At 43.8% G+C, this 16,677-nt stretch overlaps 4 protein-coding genes across 4 annotated transcripts; 2 read left to right on the top strand and 2 right to left on the bottom strand.

The window, feature by feature from the left end:
• Positions 1–327: 327 nt before the first annotated feature.
• si:ch1073-44g3.1 (uncharacterized protein LOC797133 homolog) lies at positions 328–2,517 on the bottom strand. Its single transcript, XM_037460184.2, has 2 exons — positions 2,075–2,517; positions 328–1,797 (listed from the first exon to the last, which is right to left on the bottom strand). Exon 2 carries the CDS (start codon positions 1,792–1,794, stop codon positions 1,126–1,128), a length of 669 nt encoding a protein of 222 aa, XP_037316081.2. The 5' UTR covers positions 1,795–1,797; positions 2,075–2,517; the 3' UTR covers positions 328–1,125.
• Positions 2,518–2,599: 82 nt separating this feature from the next.
• On the bottom strand, positions 2,600–5,410 carry atp5po (ATP synthase peripheral stalk subunit OSCP). The gene is made up of 7 exons (XM_037460185.2): positions 5,272–5,410; positions 4,945–4,989; positions 4,749–4,859; positions 4,403–4,532; positions 3,285–3,397; positions 3,017–3,103; positions 2,600–2,864 (listed from the first exon to the last, which is right to left on the bottom strand). The coding sequence occupies exons 1-7, from the start codon at positions 5,296–5,298 to the stop codon at positions 2,754–2,756; spliced, it is 624 nt and encodes a 207-aa protein (XP_037316082.1). The 5' UTR covers positions 5,299–5,410; the 3' UTR covers positions 2,600–2,753.
• Positions 5,411–6,301: 891 nt separating this feature from the next.
• Positions 6,302–9,416, top strand: LOC119210100 (serine/threonine-protein phosphatase 2A catalytic subunit alpha isoform). Its single transcript, XM_037459745.2, has 7 exons — positions 6,302–6,594; positions 6,992–7,201; positions 7,342–7,515; positions 7,597–7,686; positions 8,185–8,346; positions 8,457–8,575; positions 8,672–9,416. The coding sequence occupies exons 1-7, from the start codon at positions 6,493–6,495 to the stop codon at positions 8,742–8,744; spliced, it is 930 nt and encodes a 309-aa protein (XP_037315642.1). The 5' UTR covers positions 6,302–6,492; the 3' UTR covers positions 8,745–9,416.
• A 606-nt stretch (positions 9,417–10,022) lies between these two features.
• On the top strand, positions 10,023–16,314 carry sfxn1 (sideroflexin 1). The gene is made up of 11 exons (XM_037459744.2): positions 10,023–10,157; positions 11,955–12,124; positions 12,223–12,393; positions 12,570–12,668; positions 12,759–12,834; positions 13,107–13,192; positions 13,319–13,446; positions 13,576–13,625; positions 13,826–13,875; positions 14,010–14,057; positions 14,212–16,314. Exons 2-11 carry the CDS (start codon positions 11,961–11,963, stop codon positions 14,306–14,308), a joined length of 969 nt encoding a protein of 322 aa, XP_037315641.1. The 5' UTR covers positions 10,023–10,157; positions 11,955–11,960; the 3' UTR covers positions 14,309–16,314.
• The last annotated feature ends 363 nt before the right edge of the window (positions 16,315–16,677 follow it).

Here is a 16,677-nt window from a genome sequence, read left to right as displayed (position 1 = left end):
TTTTTTTTTAAAGATCCAAGGCGTTTACGAACTGATTATTCAGATGGTTGCGTGGTTCACTTACTCAACACTTCGAGGGAATGATCCAGCAGAAGCGACTTGTGACCCATTTACCCACAATACCAGATCTACTGTCCAGGGCTACCATTAAAACACGTTTTTTTTAACCAATCCCGAAAAAAAAAGTAAGATCATATGTCAGTACGTCGTAAATAAACTAAACAAGAGATAATTAAGGGATTATTACAAAGGTGAATATTGTCTGAGGACATTGGCCCTCTAGTGTCGACAGGGGGAATTACATCCTTTGAAATGGACAGGAAATAGTTACGTGGAAAAGACTATTTCTTTTATTTTGGCTTCACACACAGCACATTTCCATTTATTACATAGATCAGAAAGCAGAGCATGTTTCGTGGAGTTTTTTCTTTCCTAATTAACAGCAATAACAACATACATGTAAGTCTGGAAGCGCTTATCAAGTGAGTTTGGGGAGGAAAACAGGCCGTCACAATACATACTAAATGATATTCATATTGCCAAAATTACAAATACTGTATACAAAAAGATAATTATTTTGAATAAAATGATTTAAGTGAAATAAAAATGTAATGCAGTCTTATTTTAGGTATGATAATGTTACAAAAAAACAACATTTAAATTGTAAAACACAGAAAGGACAACTATACATCCACATAGTTGGACTCAGGAAACAGCTGATTTGACTGGCTGTACTTACATCTTTAATAATGTAATAAAAAAATCAGCCATGGAAATGAACAGGCAGAGAAGAATTAAATGTCACACACAAGTACAAAAAGGAGTCCCGCTATAGTGAAGTCTGCACCACCAAGTGCTTTTTTCACAGATACTGATTGGTGTGATTATTTCGTAATGCATGCATTTCTGCCAAACTGGAATTACACTTTTAATAGACTTTAATTATGAGAAGATGAAGAAAATGTCAATCACTGTAGAAACACTCCTTTGGATCCATTTCTGAACGTCAAAAAGTTATTTTCCCCAACATTTGTGAGAAACATTTTCCGTATCTTCTCGCTCATTCACTCAAATGTTTTTTCAAGCACCGGGGGGGGGAGGGGGGGGGAAGAGTACACTGCACATCTATTCGCTGGTTTCATCCACTTTGCCACTGGACTCGCCGAGGGGTCTTTTCTCCATCATAGGGTATGAAAACGGCGGAACATCACAACTAGCAAAGTCCAGTTTCTTGGGCACACTGCATTGGCTAAAGTCCAGTTTCTTGGCGCCGTCACAATCAAACTCCATCTTCTTGAGCCGGGCCGGACTCTTGATGCTGCCGGGGGGCCTTCCGGGACTGACCTTGTATCCCGCTGCTTTGGTGGTACCAAGAGGCCTCCCCGGGCTGGTTTTAAACCCGGCCGCTCTAGTTGTCCCAAGTGGACGTCCAGTACTCGTGCGGTAACCAGCTGACTTTGTCGTCCCCGACGGCCTCCCTCGACGCCCCGACTTCACTATGCCCTTCTTCTTCTTGGGGCCCTCGGCCCCCGCGGCCTCACCGCCCCGGACTCTCACCGCCTGAGGCTGGAAGTTGTTCTGGGTGTCTTGGATTTGACAGACCATGGCCTTGTGCATGCCCTGCGGCAGAGGGGCTAAGCCGGCGAGGGACAGCTGCAAACCAGGGGTGGTCGGAGAAGGGTAGAATTTGCTGGACTGTGTGCTACATAAGTCGAAGTGGCTGGCTGGGTGGCAGTCCTCGGCCAGCCCACCCATACAATAGTCACTGTTGCTGCTGGTCACTTGGTGCATCATTTTCTGTTGGGAGGGCGGATCAATATAAACATTAGGCAAAAAAAGCACGTGCCAGAAACAATAAAAACAGCAGTTATCTTTTTTTTTTTTTAACTTTTGATGTAGCCAGCTGGCCTTTTAACGATGCAACACAACTGTAAGTGATGGCGAGACAAAGCGAAGTAAACTATGGCTACAGTTTGCAACAACGAAAACGATGCCGTGCACAAAAATAACATTTTTTTTTAATCCCAAACCGATGGATATTTAGTTGAGCAAAGTAAGATTGAATGAAGCATACCTTTTTTTCTTGGTGGATGTTAGAAGGAAAGGGTTAATTTCGGAACGCATACGTTTCTCTTCTCTGGCAGTCACATCTTTGTGAAGATGGCGCACAAACTACACCCTCGCGGCCATGGCTATCGTCTTGAAGCTGGACAGCGATGTCGGCATCATATTTTATTCAGTTCATGCTCGTTTAATCCTTAGGCAGAGGTTTAGAGAGGCGGCCATTTTCGAGTGGATTTTTTTTTTTTTTTTTTATTAAAACAGGACGCGGGGAGCGCGCATGCGCAAAACTATACCCAGGAAACGTTGGAGCAGATTAGTGTCTCCCAACGTGGTTTTTCCTTAAAACAAAGACACAGCGACGATGTGGAGCTCGATTTGCAATATATACTAAAATCATACATTTACACAACACCTCAAATGTTAGGATTGATATTTATCAGTAACTATGACGTGTAATGATCACTGTGGGTGGTGACTGATTAGAAATAGGAGTACGCTTAGGACACAACAACAATGAAGACAACAAACATTCACCTATGTTTTACACATTTTTATTAACATCCATATCAACTTAAGTATAGACACTGGATTTTATGGAGCAACTGCAATGCCAGAACAGCAATATACATTAAATCAGCATCTTCCCCAATGGTCGCTTTCAAGCTTTCGCTAAATTAAGTCCACAGGACTTAAGATCCCTTCATGAGTTTTGTCAGCTTCTGAATCTTTGTTTTAGTAGACATGTCCACATACTTGTCTCCAATACTGACAATCATGCCCCCCAGGATTGCAGGATCAAACTGTAAAGAGAAAAGGTTGAAATTACTAATTATTTTAAAAGATTGAATGGCAGAATGGTAAATAAATCACTTCTAGGTCTACATTATGAAGAAAGTCACACAAATGTTAAAATGGTCATTTGCATGTTTCTGGCTTCATTCATTGTCTGTACCTTTGTTTCCAGCTTGATGGTTTCAGTCTTCTTTAGAAATCCTTTGAGAGCCACTTTAAGGTCAGCAAGATCAGCCTCAGCCAAAGGCTAAAATAAAGGTTTTCATAAATATGAATTGGTTGATTGCATTCTCAATACAGTAAATGTAATAGTCAATTACTTTTGATTAATTGCTGAATCATACAAACCAGTTTTATTTGAGGTGACATGTTTACTAGTGTCAGATCAGATTCAGTGATGGAACATAAATAAAAATCCTTTTTGTTACCTGAGCCGTGGTGACGGTGCAGATGACCTCTCCACGGTGTGCACTCATCATCTTGCCAAAGGCGGTGATAACATCCGCAGTTATAGGAAGACGACCATTGTCAGCCAAAACATCTGCGAACCAAAGAGCACAACACGTTCAAGCAGGATGGAATACTGTTTTCCTGCAATACCAGCTGACTGCCTAGAGGTGCAACGTGTAACGCAAGGCCGCCTGCTCCGAAGAACTAAGGACCAGCATTCGACCCCTACTACCTGGTCCATACAATCTAAATTTAGTCATTGACTATTCCTTTTCTTCTTAAAGACAACTGCTACCAGAGCAGAAAAACACAATATAGAAACAAAACTGCAGAAAAGCTGAGAAGGTGAAAGCGAATCCATCCATATATGTACAGTCAGTCAGTGCTTTGTGTATTTGACAATTTCCAAAGTGGTAGAGATGAGAAAAAGACCTGCGTCTTCATACAGTTACCATAATAAATACAACACTGCTATGCGAAGTGAACCATGTGGATTGTGCTTTTTTGGTATTTGCCCGATTTTATACGACTAGTTTTCCTGCTTGATTAGTAAATGATTCACATTTGTGCCGAAAAATGTTCTGGAGCTGTAGAATAGTCACACGGTTCGTGACCTCTATAGAGGTGAAAGACCCCAAGAGCGGTGGTTGATTAAAATTAGAGTTGGTTCTTTACCATTTGCTTGTAACTTTATGAACCTCAACAGAAAGGTGTTTGTGTGCAGGATATAGAGAAGAAGAAGAAAAAAAAGATATTTAAGGGTACATGGGACATTCCAGCATGTGACCTCTGAGAATAAACCAAACAGTATAATGTGATTTGCATTTTGGTGTCCTTTTAGTCCACTTATTTAAAAAAAAAAAAGAAGCAAAAGATAGTCATTACTTTGGCTTCTTTCTTGGCTACAATTAAGTGTGTTTATTCCATCTGATGAGTACTGATGGACTCTTCATGTAAGATCCACTGACTTTAACCAAAAGCCTCAAACTTGATTTGTTTTTACTATAATACAACCCCATACATTCATTCAGCCTACCTACGGTCTACTTAACTATGATTAAGCTAAAGGGCAAAGCAGCAATCACTGATCACTCACTGATGAGGTTGACAGTGACGTTTGAAACCTTGGCCTTTGCAAGAGCATCGTGGAAAGTCTTCTGCTTGATGCTGCGCTTAACATGAGGATTCATCACAATATGGGAAACTTTGGGGTCCTTGATCAGGGCCTGAAAAACAAGATGGCAAATAGCAATAGGCAATTTAATTAATGTGCTTCAGTTGGAATGAAAAAAAAAATCATTATCCAAATGCTGTATTTCTGGTATACAGCATATTCCCCCCCCCCCCCCACCACAATGTAAATGACATGTCACCTTGGAGAGATACGAAGCATAAAGAAAACGTTCAACATCCAACGTTACAATTGAAGGGGTTTGACTTACAGACACTTTCACCATCTCCTTTTCCACTTGGTCCAGTTGGTTCTGCTTACTGGCAGCTGAGAACAGCGCAGTGGCGTAGCGGCCCTCCACTCCATAGACCTGGATGGGGGACTGGAAGGACACAAACACACCGATTAACTACACAACAATCCCAACAAACGAGCAGTTATGCTTTCTGCAGCCAGGCGTGACTCACCTTAACCAGCTTTTGTCTGATCACAGATGTGCTGAACTGGCGGGCCTACAATAGAACAAATTCATGCTTTGAGCACCGAGAAACCAGAAGTTGAACCGATTCCACTAATGGCACGTTTTGTACCATTTACGTCAAGACAGCTAGCTGGTGGCTAACACGTTAGCAGTCATTCAAGTGCAAAGCCTTGTGTGGACTTATTCGACATTTAGCGTTAGCTCCTGATCAACAGAAGGAATACAACACAATATGATAATCGTTTAGGCATACATTTGTCGGTCATAGCCACCATAAAACCAATAAAATAACAAAAAGGGTTGAATGTCTTACCTGCTGTCCTAGCATGAGTGCTGCCATTTTCTCCTACAGCTGTGCCGAGAAGAGCAAACTACTGCGCATGTGCAGTTGGGAGGGAGGCGCGTGGCCGCGCTTGTGGTTGATGTAGTTTTTTACTGCGGCGCGACTCGACAGCTGCGCAAAATGACATCTCAACCATGTGGGTTTTTAAAATGAAAATTCTATCGCTATATTCGTTCTCTCTCTGAGAAAAGTATAGCAAATGTAAGTGTCACAACTTAGTATTATGAAACCATATTATTTATATTTTAGTTCAGTTTGTAGCATTTTTAGTCTGTTTGTTGGCAGGTTTATGGACAAACTACAGGCACTTTTTTTTAAAACTTGCTTTCAGTGCCTGTAGTTTGCGTCTTGAACTTACAAACAATAAGTTAAAGATGGTTACATATTTAATTCATATGTTACTGTGCTTAGCCCTAAGTTTGAGTAAGTTATATTCATGTAAATCCATTTAGCAATATTACAACAACCAACACCATATTAAGATAATTGGCTGAAAATGATGATGTGATGCTTAAGATTTGAATAATATTGTCAATGGATATTTGTAATACTAAATAGGCATGATTAGCCCGGTCTCGAACCGCCAACCCTCAGAGCATTGTAGGTTTAACTGTTGATGGTGACTGATCCCATCTTCGTCCAGCAGAGGGTAGAACAACTTCAGAATCAGCATCACTTTATAAATAGCCTGAATAGCGTTAAATATACAATGGCAATAAAAACCTTTTAAATGTCAGTTCGTCTGGGCGTTAAAGCTGTTTAAGCTGTTAAATATTGGTGTGGAGGCATGCGATGACGTAGTAAAGGAGGTGTGATGCTCAGCCTCTCTCTGGACCTGACTCTCTGTGTCTCTTGTTGTTTCATATTTTGTAACTAATATCACGGTACGTTCGTTTGACCTTGGACGTTTAACAAGGATAATTCATTTATGTATCATGTGAACGAGACCCCCCCCCCCCCCGCCCACCACCACCACCACTAAACTGCAGGGACGCAGCGGTTGACGCATTCGTTTTTGCGCGCACAAACACACGCGCGCGCGCACGCGCACACGCAAGCCGCGAGTGACCAGAGAGCTCGCCAGGACGCAGCGTAGCCGGGCCAGGAAAACGGAACGGGGAGCAGCGAGTTCGTTTTTCCCCCCAAAGAAACATTCCCGAGCTGGTCGGCTCGCTGGCTGACGCGCGCACCATGGATGACAAGTCATTCACCAAGGAGCTGGACGGATGGATTGAACAACTGAACGAGTGCAAACAGCTGAGTGAGAACCAGGTCAAAGTCCTGTGTGAAAAGGTAAGGTTCGCGCAGCAGTTTGCTGTTGACGTCGCACCTCCTGGCCTCATAGAAATGTGTTGGCGGAGCTAACGGCAGCTCGTGCATGTGGCCTTGCTTTGGAGCGCACCATTTGACTGCGGCTGCACGCAGGACGCCGCTCAGGGCAGCAACTCGCCCAGAAGATGGAGGAGGATGGAGGAGCAAATATGTATTCTGTAGCAACGCCCACTCTTGGTTCCTCGCTGTGGTGCACCGGCACCACAACAAACTATCATCGTCTGCATGTTTTACAATGGGGAATGTGATGCAAACATAATGGTACAGAGAAATGAAGAAGGTTTGTTTAGGACACATGCTCAGTGTGTGTTATACCTATGAACCAGCATCATCTGTGTTTTCTTGCTCCTCCATTAAGGCGAAGGAGATCCTTACAAAGGAATCCAACGTGCAGGAGGTGAGATGTCCGGTGACAGTCTGCGGAGATGTCCACGGTCAGTTTCATGACCTGATGGAGCTGTTTAAGATCGGGGGGAAGTCTCCAGACACCAACTATCTCTTCATGGGAGACTATGTTGACAGAGGCTACTACTCTGTGGAGACAGTTTCTCTTCTGGTTTCTCTTAAGGTAAAAACTATAAATGACACTTTGTCACTGGTGCTGTACTATACATGAGCTACAACTGGGATATGAATTGGGAACCGGGGCAAAGATCCTGTTTTTTTATTTACCTAACATATTGCTATGAATACATTTTGTGTTTAAAGGTAAGGTTCCGTGAACGAATCACCATTCTCAGAGGGAACCACGAGAGCAGACAGATCACACAGGTGTACGGCTTCTACGACGAGTGCTTAAGGAAATATGGAAACGCCAACGTCTGGAAGTACTTCACAGATCTGTTTGACTACCTGCCGCTCACGGCGCTGGTAGATAACCAGGTAAGGTTGTGGATTCCAGATGTACCATATGGCAAACAGCAAAGATAGCGGGACTCATTTGTTTTCTGTCTCTTGCACAAGATATTCTGCCTCCATGGAGGGTTGTCCCCTTCGATAGACACACTGGAACACATCAGAGCGCTGGATCGCTTGCAGGAGGTTCCTCATGAGGTAAATTGAGAAAGATCATCTAGATTATTTATAATTCAGTCATTTACTGTTATAACAAGATGAAAAAAAACATCTATTTTAAGGAGTTGGATGTTGTATGCAGCTGAGAGATGGTCCAACAATCTGGATTTTTTTGCATCATTTATATTCTAAATTCATTGCATATAATCTTAACGTTTTTCAGGTGAAACAGTTAAAGGACATTCATCCTTGATTTGGCAACAATTTAAACCATTTAGTGATCATTTATATGTTTTTAGCGAAACAAATCACTGGTTTTGCATTTACAAATGGAAAGTTTTGTTGGTTTTCTTGTTCACAATGTTCTGACAGTGACAGGAAATCCGTAAATTGATAGATAATAAATACATATTTTTAGATGGGGCATTAATAAAAGTCTATAGTTTGACATTATCTTTGAACCTCTGGATTTTGGATGGATTTCGTGCTTTTAAGTGCAAGGGAGTAAACAACAACGATGTTTTCTCCCTTGTGCAGGGTCCAATGTGTGACCTGTTATGGTCCGACCCAGATGACCGTGGCGGCTGGGGCATCTCACCTCGTGGCGCCGGTTACACTTTTGGGCAGGACATTTCCGAGACCTTCAACCATGCAAATGGCCTGACATTGGTCTCGAGAGCCCACCAGCTGGTGATGGAGGTAATTCAACTATGTGCATCTGCTGAAAGTCACTGTGCTTTTTAATCAGAGACGCTGCAGATGCAGGTTATATTTAAAGTAAATAACATCCAAGTCATCTTTTGATCTAGGGTTACAATTGGTGTCACGACCGCAATGTAGTGACAATCTTCAGTGCACCAAACTATTGTTATCGCTGTGGGAACCAGGCAGCCATCATGGAACTTGACGACACATTGAAATACTCCTTGTAAGTGCCTTTTGTTTGTTTTTGTGTGGACTTTTGGCACTTTTTGTAAAAGGAATTTGTATTGACGACAAATCTATCTTTTTTTCTTGGCTCCAGCCTACAATTTGATCCTGCGCCACGCAGAGGGGAACCCCATGTGACGCGGCGTACGCCAGATTATTTCCTGTAAGAGTCACTGGCGAGGATGGCAAGAGGCTACACAGAGAAAAGAAGCAGTCTCAACTCATGGACCAAAATAAATGTGTGCCATAATAGAAAGTATCACATCTAGATAAAGACCACAATCCTTTCAACTTTTTCCTCTCTGTGCATGATGTTTTTATTGCTAGAAATGAACAACACAATCACGATACCTGCTGGTTTGTCAGGAAATACGTATAAACTGATACAGAGGATAATAAGTAAATGTAAGTAATGTGTGTGTTGATAATAAGCAAAGTGTTTCCATATACAGTTTGTAAGCTGCATCTTACACTTGGCATGGCCTCAAATCAAAGGTTGCAGTAAATATAATGTCAACTCTTTCTTTTTGTAACTGAAGCGCAACAGTTTATTTTGTGAAGTGAAATTATAGGCTTAGACGTCGGAAATGAGTATGTTCTCTTTGCACTTTTGTATTTGATTTTTATCACATGGCACTGACAGACTTTGTTCTTTTTTATACCCTGTTATAGTGTAAGGAACCCTCTCTCTGCCCTGCTGTCTCTTATGGGGGTTAATCTAATCATTTAAATAGGCAATAATGGTACCAGTTAAATCGGTTGTTGAAAGAAAAATAAGTTTATGTTTTGCAGCCACCACTATACGAATAAAAACGGAAGTTGCTTCGTCATGTACTTCATTTAAGCCGTTTGTGGCATTGTTCCCTCTCACCAGTCACCGCTAGATGGAAACAGACGATCCACTGGTCACAGTGATTACCCAGTGACTGGATGTGTACGAGATATTGGGTAACTATTATTTATTTATTTATTTAAAGGTGCTTGGCATATGCTGATTGTGAAATGGACGAGGCTCCTGCTATGCCAAACAGGGATCATTTAGCTTTAAATTTAGCTTTATGTATGATGAAATAAATCATGATTGCTCTGGTTTGAATATATGTTCACTAGATGTTAGTGTCGGCCATGCACGTCAGTAGTTGTGGAGTCTAGCGCTTGAAAATCCAAAGTTTCACCAGTTATTAATGATTTACTGCCTGTGAATCACGTTCACGAAAATGTCCGCGCTTTAACGGATGTGCTGCTCAGCTCGCTGCTAAAAATAAAAGTCTAATTTAAAGGAAAAACGCGAAATGAAACCTGTTTTGCTGCCTTGTGTTGACCAACTATTGTTGTATTTTATGGAATAATTGGAAATGAAGAAATGTATTTTTTCCTGTTGTCATTTATCGCCACCCCCCCCCCCCCCCAATCCTTTTCCAGGGGTATTTCAGGGCTTTTATTTTGTCAGTGCAGTGGCGGCCGCGGGCGGAAGTTCCTCTACGCGCTCTGTGGCTGAGCGGACGCTGCTGCACGTTAAACTAGCGGGCTGCAGTCTTTCGGGGACACCTTCTGCGGACCGCCGGAGCCCCCAGAGAGCAGTGAGTAGGCGCCCGTTGCCTCCTTCCAAAGGCTCCGCCGGGACGCCGGCGGGCAGGAGGCCCGGCGCGGACGCGGAGTGTGTTTGGGGGCGCGGGGCCACTGCCGTGAGGCGCGCGCCATGTGTGGATGTGGCACGCAGATACTAGTTGAATCTGGGGCAGCACAGCTGTGCACTTACATTGCGCCGGAAAGATGCCGATGCTAATTAGTCGTTTTGAAAGGATGATCCGTTTACTGCCATTTTATGTATTTATTTTATTTCTGATAATTTCTTGATGGTTTTGTTCAGATGCGGAAAACGCCTCCAGTCACAGTCCAGAATGGACTGGTCTACGTCGGGTTAAACGTACTGGGAGCACAGACACGAAGCAGCAATGCACATGTTTCACAGTGAATGGTGACATATCTGCCACAGGATGCTGCGTGCAGGATTTTGGAGGACATATTGACTGGTCAAATGCTGTTATGATTGGCAGGTTAATGTGTAGCCACGCGGGGTTGAGCGTGAGGGCAAAGGCACCAAACGGATCAAAGGCCGCGTCAGTCCAAAGTTCAGTCCCCTAATATCACCTTCATTAATGAATCATAAATAGTTATGTTACATGTAGTCCGCTCTGCAGCTATTGTTTTAAAGAGCTCAATACTGTGATTTGGTGTTTCATTGGACGATCTCGTGTTTTGTTGTCATCTCGTGAGAATCTCATGGCGTTTAATTCAATTTAAAGAGACAGCCTGCCTCCTTCTCTCCATCACCCGCCAGCAAACTAGAGTTCTCTGTTTTATTACCAATCCAGCAGCCATCTTTGGTGCAATTTCTGGTGGAGTTTCATCATGCTGCAGCACATTCTTGCATGGACTTGCTGCACTTCCTTTTGTCCCAGGTCTTCCAGCCGTTCAGCTGGAGAATGTAAAATGGGTTCAAAACCAGCTCAGACTGGGTTACCTCGAACTGCGCGCACACGCGCACACGCACAGGGGGGTACAATGAGCATGCTGCATGCCCAGCGACGTATCTGATGTCTTTGACAGTGCAGTGTTCGTTCAGTGCCGGCCAGTTTGATCTGGTTTGGGGTTATGCGATATGTGCACGAAACGCACCCACTAGTGGTGTTGAAATAACAATAACAATAATTGCATAACATACCACCCTTTGCTCTCTTAACCCTAAAGCAATCTGTGTTGATAGAAATAATAATAATACAATAAGCCCCCGGTGTGCAGCGGTTCACGATGTACACACACAAAGCTCTGGCACTGTCCAAGAGCTGCTTTTCAGAGTTTGGGGGTTGGCGTGCACCCATAATAGGGCGTCGCAATTTAGTGCTGTCCGGTCAGGCGTCACCATGGCAACATTATGCTGAATAAGCAGCATGACAATCCTGAGAGGAGCATTATTCGTTGGAGTCCTCCCCTGCCGACTTGTGTCTGCAAAGGAAAACAAGAAGTCAGGGAGTGTAACTGGTTGAGTGAGGCCCCCCCCCCCTTGGGTTCTTAAATGGCGTGTTCTGTGTGTTGTTTGTTGCGTGCTTGTCTTGTACCTCGATCAGTTTGTTTTTTTTATACCCCTAAAGCCTTCTACACAGCGTGTGTACCAAACCATGCCTGCGCTCAGCCACGTCTAAAGAATAACAAAACATCTGGAATTTTGACATCTGTTTAGTGAATCCGTGACAATTGTAGCTGTGGTGAATGAATCTAGTAAATTCATTTGTGTTGGTGTGCTGAGATCTCGTTTATTTAACCCTGAAGCATCCTTCCTGCTGGTTGTGACTATGGAAACGTTCCTCCCTCCATAGATAAAGATGGCAGCAGAGCTCCCCACTTCCATAAACATCAAGGAGCCCCGGTGGGACCAAGCGACGTTTGTAGGTCGGGCCAAACATTTCTTCACCGTCACCGACCCCAGAAACATTCTCCTCACCAACGAACAACTAGCACACGCACACAAAGTGGTCACGGACTACAGGTACACCAGCCCCCGCCGCTCGTAGCAGCAGCAGCAAAACGCCGGGGGGGGGCGGTTATGCTCTCAGGTCAATGGCTTTGCTTGTTGTTGCCTCCTAGGAAAGGCATCGTCTCCCCGGGACTGACGGAAGATGAACTCTGGAAAGCGAAATACGTCTTTGATTCGGCCTTCCACCCCGACACCGGGGAGAAGATGATCCTGATTGGCCGCATGTCAGCGCAGGTTCCGATGAACATGACCATCACTGGATGCATGATGACCTTTTACAAGTGAGGACTTGTAGGAGTTTCACGTCTGCCTTTGACTGTTGAACCATCATTCACTGACCACCTGTGTATTTAAAATCACCTTCTTCCTCAACCTAATGACTTCAAATAGGATTTCTCGTCCATTTTGACCTGCGACTCTCCATCGATTCTACTGTTTTTTGTCTTAAATCTCGCAGGACAACTCCGGCCGTGTTGCTCTGGCAGTGGATCAATCAGTCTTTTAACGCCATAGTCAACTACACCAACAGGAGCGGTGATGCTCCCATCACGGTCAGGTAAGACGCACACGCTCACACGGCTCATGTTAACCCTTCAATGCCATAGTCGGGGGAGGCTTTCGTGTGATGTGACTCTTCTGTTTGCAGTCAGCTGGGGACGGCGTATGTGTCTGCGACCACAGGGGCAGTGGCCACCGCTCTGGGACTGAATGCACTAACAAAGGTACCCGCTCATGTAACACCCTTTATGTGTTACACAAAGCATAAGGGAGCAAAGGGCTGTATTACTTACAAGGGCCTGCTACCGGAATGTTGTCTCTGCAGCGGCTGGGCACCCTCATTCATGGTAGAAAAGTAAAGCATCTAGAACACAAGCTGCAATACTGGTACATACTGCAATACTGAATACTAGTCTGAGAGGTTACATTGGCCGTGCTGCTGAGTACAAATGATTCATTTCCTCTTTGTTTTTATGCCTCCTCTCTCCTGTTGTAGCACATCTCACCTCTGATTGGACGGTTTGTTCCATTTGCTGCGGTTGCTGCTGCTAACTGTATCAACATCCCTCTGATGAGACAAAGGTAAAGAGGACACGCAGGTGACCTCCTCGTGGTTTGGAAGCACGCCGACAATTGAAATGCATAGTGAACTTGAACTTTAATTCCTGGTTGTAGCTTTAATTGAAGGCCGCGCCGCTTGTTTTTCAGAGAACTTCAACACGGCATTCCCATAACAGATGAGAACGACAACAGGTTGGGGGAGTCGACGAACGCCGCTCAGCAGGCCATCTCTCAGGTCGTGGTGTCCAGAATCCTCATGGCTTCTCCAGGAATGGGTATGAACATGTTTTGTATGGGTCAACCTGCAGTGAGGTTGGTGCTCGCTGTATTAATCTGTATTGAATTTGAATTTGGTTCTTTGAATACGCTCTGTGCGTTGATGTCTTGGGTTTGTGTCTTTTCAGCTATCCCCCCGTTTCTAATGAACCATTTGGAAAAGAAGGCCTTTCTGAGGGTAGGCATCCTTCTGCTGAGTCACAGGCTTTGTTGGCACAGGTTTATTGTGTTAAGAGGGAGATTGTGGGAAGTCATGTCCCTCGCTGCGTTGTGATCACACGACAGAGGCGCTTAAAAAGCACTGAGGACGTGAGGCCGGTGCAGGAATTCTCCACTGCTTTTGTGGCGCTCATTGGTGGTTCTGCGTGCTCTTTTCAGAAGTTCCCATGGATGAGTGCACCCATTCAAGTCACCCTGGTGGGATTCTGGTGAGTCGTCAGAGATGGTGCGCCCGATAAGCCGCCGGGTCAAATTCCGTCGACGCTTCCTCTCGTTTGCTAACGAGGATGCGACGTTTTAGTAGCTCCGGGGGTTTATGCCACTTGTGTGTTTCTGTCTGCAGCCTGGTGTTTGCCACTCCACTGTGCTGCGCCTTGTTCCCTCAGAAGAGGTGAGGGAAAAGTTCAAACTCGAGCCGCCAGTCGTAGCCACAGAGCCGATGCTCGTGTCTCTCTCTAGTTGAATGTATGCAGGGTGCGCGTGATTCTTATCTGCCCTAAAACGTTGCATAACACGCCTTTTTCGTTCCTTCCCCCGCGATCCAGCTCCATATCAGTCAGCCGCCTGGAGCCGGAGCTGCAGGAGAAGATCCGGGCCAACCACCCCGGAGTGGAGAGGGTCTATTTCAACAAAGGGCTATGAGTGCGCGGCCCACTCATCCAAACACTGCCACAACACAGCTGCAGGCTCGCTCCTCTCCTCTGTGCCAGCCCTCCTCATTCAGTGTGCCAAAGTTAAGTTTCCACCATTCAGGTGGCCCTCTGGGGACTCCCTCTCTTCGTAACGACATGTTTGCTCTTGTCAATGTGATTGTTGACTTTGTTGTAACTGCTAGAGAAGGTTTTCCTCCCACTGGGCTGGATGAATCCGACCCGGTGCTGTATAGCGGGCAGTGTGAGATCGTTTTAAGTGGACGTTCTTTTCTGTACAGTTTATATTTTTGAGGTTGGCATTCAGCTTCAGTTTTAACCTTGATAACGCACACCTGTGCATTTCGTGCTTTTGCCAAATTTCTTCCACACCTCATCACCGATTGCGACCTCTTACTCATGAAAGTGTAATTCAGTTCATTTTGCCAAACGAGACGTCCAGTGGGCCTCGAGGCCTCTGGACGTCTGGTCCTGACTCTAAAAACAACTCTCCAGGGATGCACCCTATAAAATGTGATGCTATGATGGCGGCAACCATTGATGGGCCAACATGGTGCTATTTTGTCTTAATCTGTGTTTATCAATCTATTTATTCTGCTTGCCAAATATGCATGAACAAATCCCTCATGATTCTATCTCCTCGGATAAGATGTTTCTGTATATTTAGTTGCTTCGGGAGAGCTGAACGGTGGCGACAAAATGCAAGTAATGTTAAACGCACTGGTTCGCATTTCCCTAATCCATAATGTCCCGTAGCTAATCTAGGATTTGGCAATCATTGGACGCTTTTGGGAGTATTAAATGCTAAGAGGTTTGATCATTACTGCACAAAGTGTGTTAGATTTAGGTGGCAGTTGACCCAAACTCTTGTGTTAAAATGCATATGTTAGATTTGGATGTCAAAATTAGGGGGAAAAAATGCCAAAAGCCAGAAGTGTTTTTCACAGCATGGATGATCAATCTAAACAAGATGTGCTTTAAATGTGACTTGTGACATTATGAACTCAACCTGCTCCGTGGACTCATCGTACCTTTGACCTCAGTCTGGTGAGATCCCAGTTTAAAATCGTGGGATTATTAACAACCCACACTAAGAAATATGCACACCGTAGAGTAATACAGAGTTACATCAGCACACAATACCACAGCACACAGTCCCATGTGGTAATTCCTGTTGCTCTGGTTGCCAGTATCCAGACGACAATGGACCCAGTTAAAGACGCCTGTGTTGTGCAGGACTGAAATGATTGCGTTTGTGTGCCACCTTAACGGGAGATTTATCATTCAGCGTTGAAATCAGGGACTTGAGTGTAAAAGACAAACTTGAAGCCACAAAACCAACAAGCGGTATTCGTCAAAGGTAATTTAAAAAAAAAAAAAACTAAAGAATGATTTTGTATTTCTAAGCACAGGAAACTTGTGAAAATGATTTGGTTTCATTGCATTTTAATTACTCATCACAATGTGTAATGTGTTTAATGTTAAATATACTGAAATCTACTTGCATATATTGCTGTAAAAGTAACTTTATTTTAGATTGTCATTGTGTCCAGAGACGTGTTGGAGGTGCAGCTGTTCCAAGTGAAGTTTGTTATTTCGTGTTAAAGGTAACTGAATGTAGCATTCTCCAGTGTCAGTGTGTTGGTCCAGAAGACCTCAACAACTCAATACATTTCAAATGCTGCACATTTTAACATTTTTAGTTTCCTGATCGCAATACTTTTCTGTACAACTGAGAAAAGGGGATAAATATCAAACTTCCTCTTTGGTAGATGATAAAAAGTGTCCATTAACCTCCAACTGCATCTAATGATTGAATTAACTAAACTAACAAGCTTCCATTTACCAAATGAGATAAAGTCTCTACAGCCAATAAGTAATTTACTGTTTGCTTTCATAGCAATGAATTTAACAAAAACATGGTATTTGTTTTGCAGATAGCTGGGTTGATTCGATGTTTAGACTAAGTGGTTAAAAATAAAGTTCATCACATCTGCATTTGGTTTTTGTCCATTATGTTCAACCGCAGCGCCACAGCGCCACCTTCTGGTTCAAACTGGACGGAGCCGAGTGACATTACAAAAGGGTTTTATTCCGAGGCACTTAATGTTCAGAAGAACCATGAAAGACAGCATACTAGCTTCATTTTCATGCTCACAGATCAGAAGCCCTACGGACGTTTTTCACCAGGCAATGCACACAAACAATAGCACGCAGCGCATTTTGACCTCAAACAGAACATAATGCATCATGGGAAAATGGTGCAAAGTGATGGCTTCTTTTGACGTCTGAAAGAATCACTAAAGGGGCTCAAACACAAATATTACAGAAATAGCTGGAGTGCAGTGATGATCTCCTGAG

This window comes from Pungitius pungitius, chromosome 2 (genome assembly GCF_949316345.1).
Source record: "Pungitius pungitius chromosome 2, fPunPun2.1, whole genome shotgun sequence".
Classification (NCBI taxonomy): Eukaryota; Metazoa; Chordata; class Actinopteri; order Perciformes; family Gasterosteidae; genus Pungitius; species Pungitius pungitius.
This window is presented reverse-complemented; position numbering and strand designations above follow the sequence as displayed.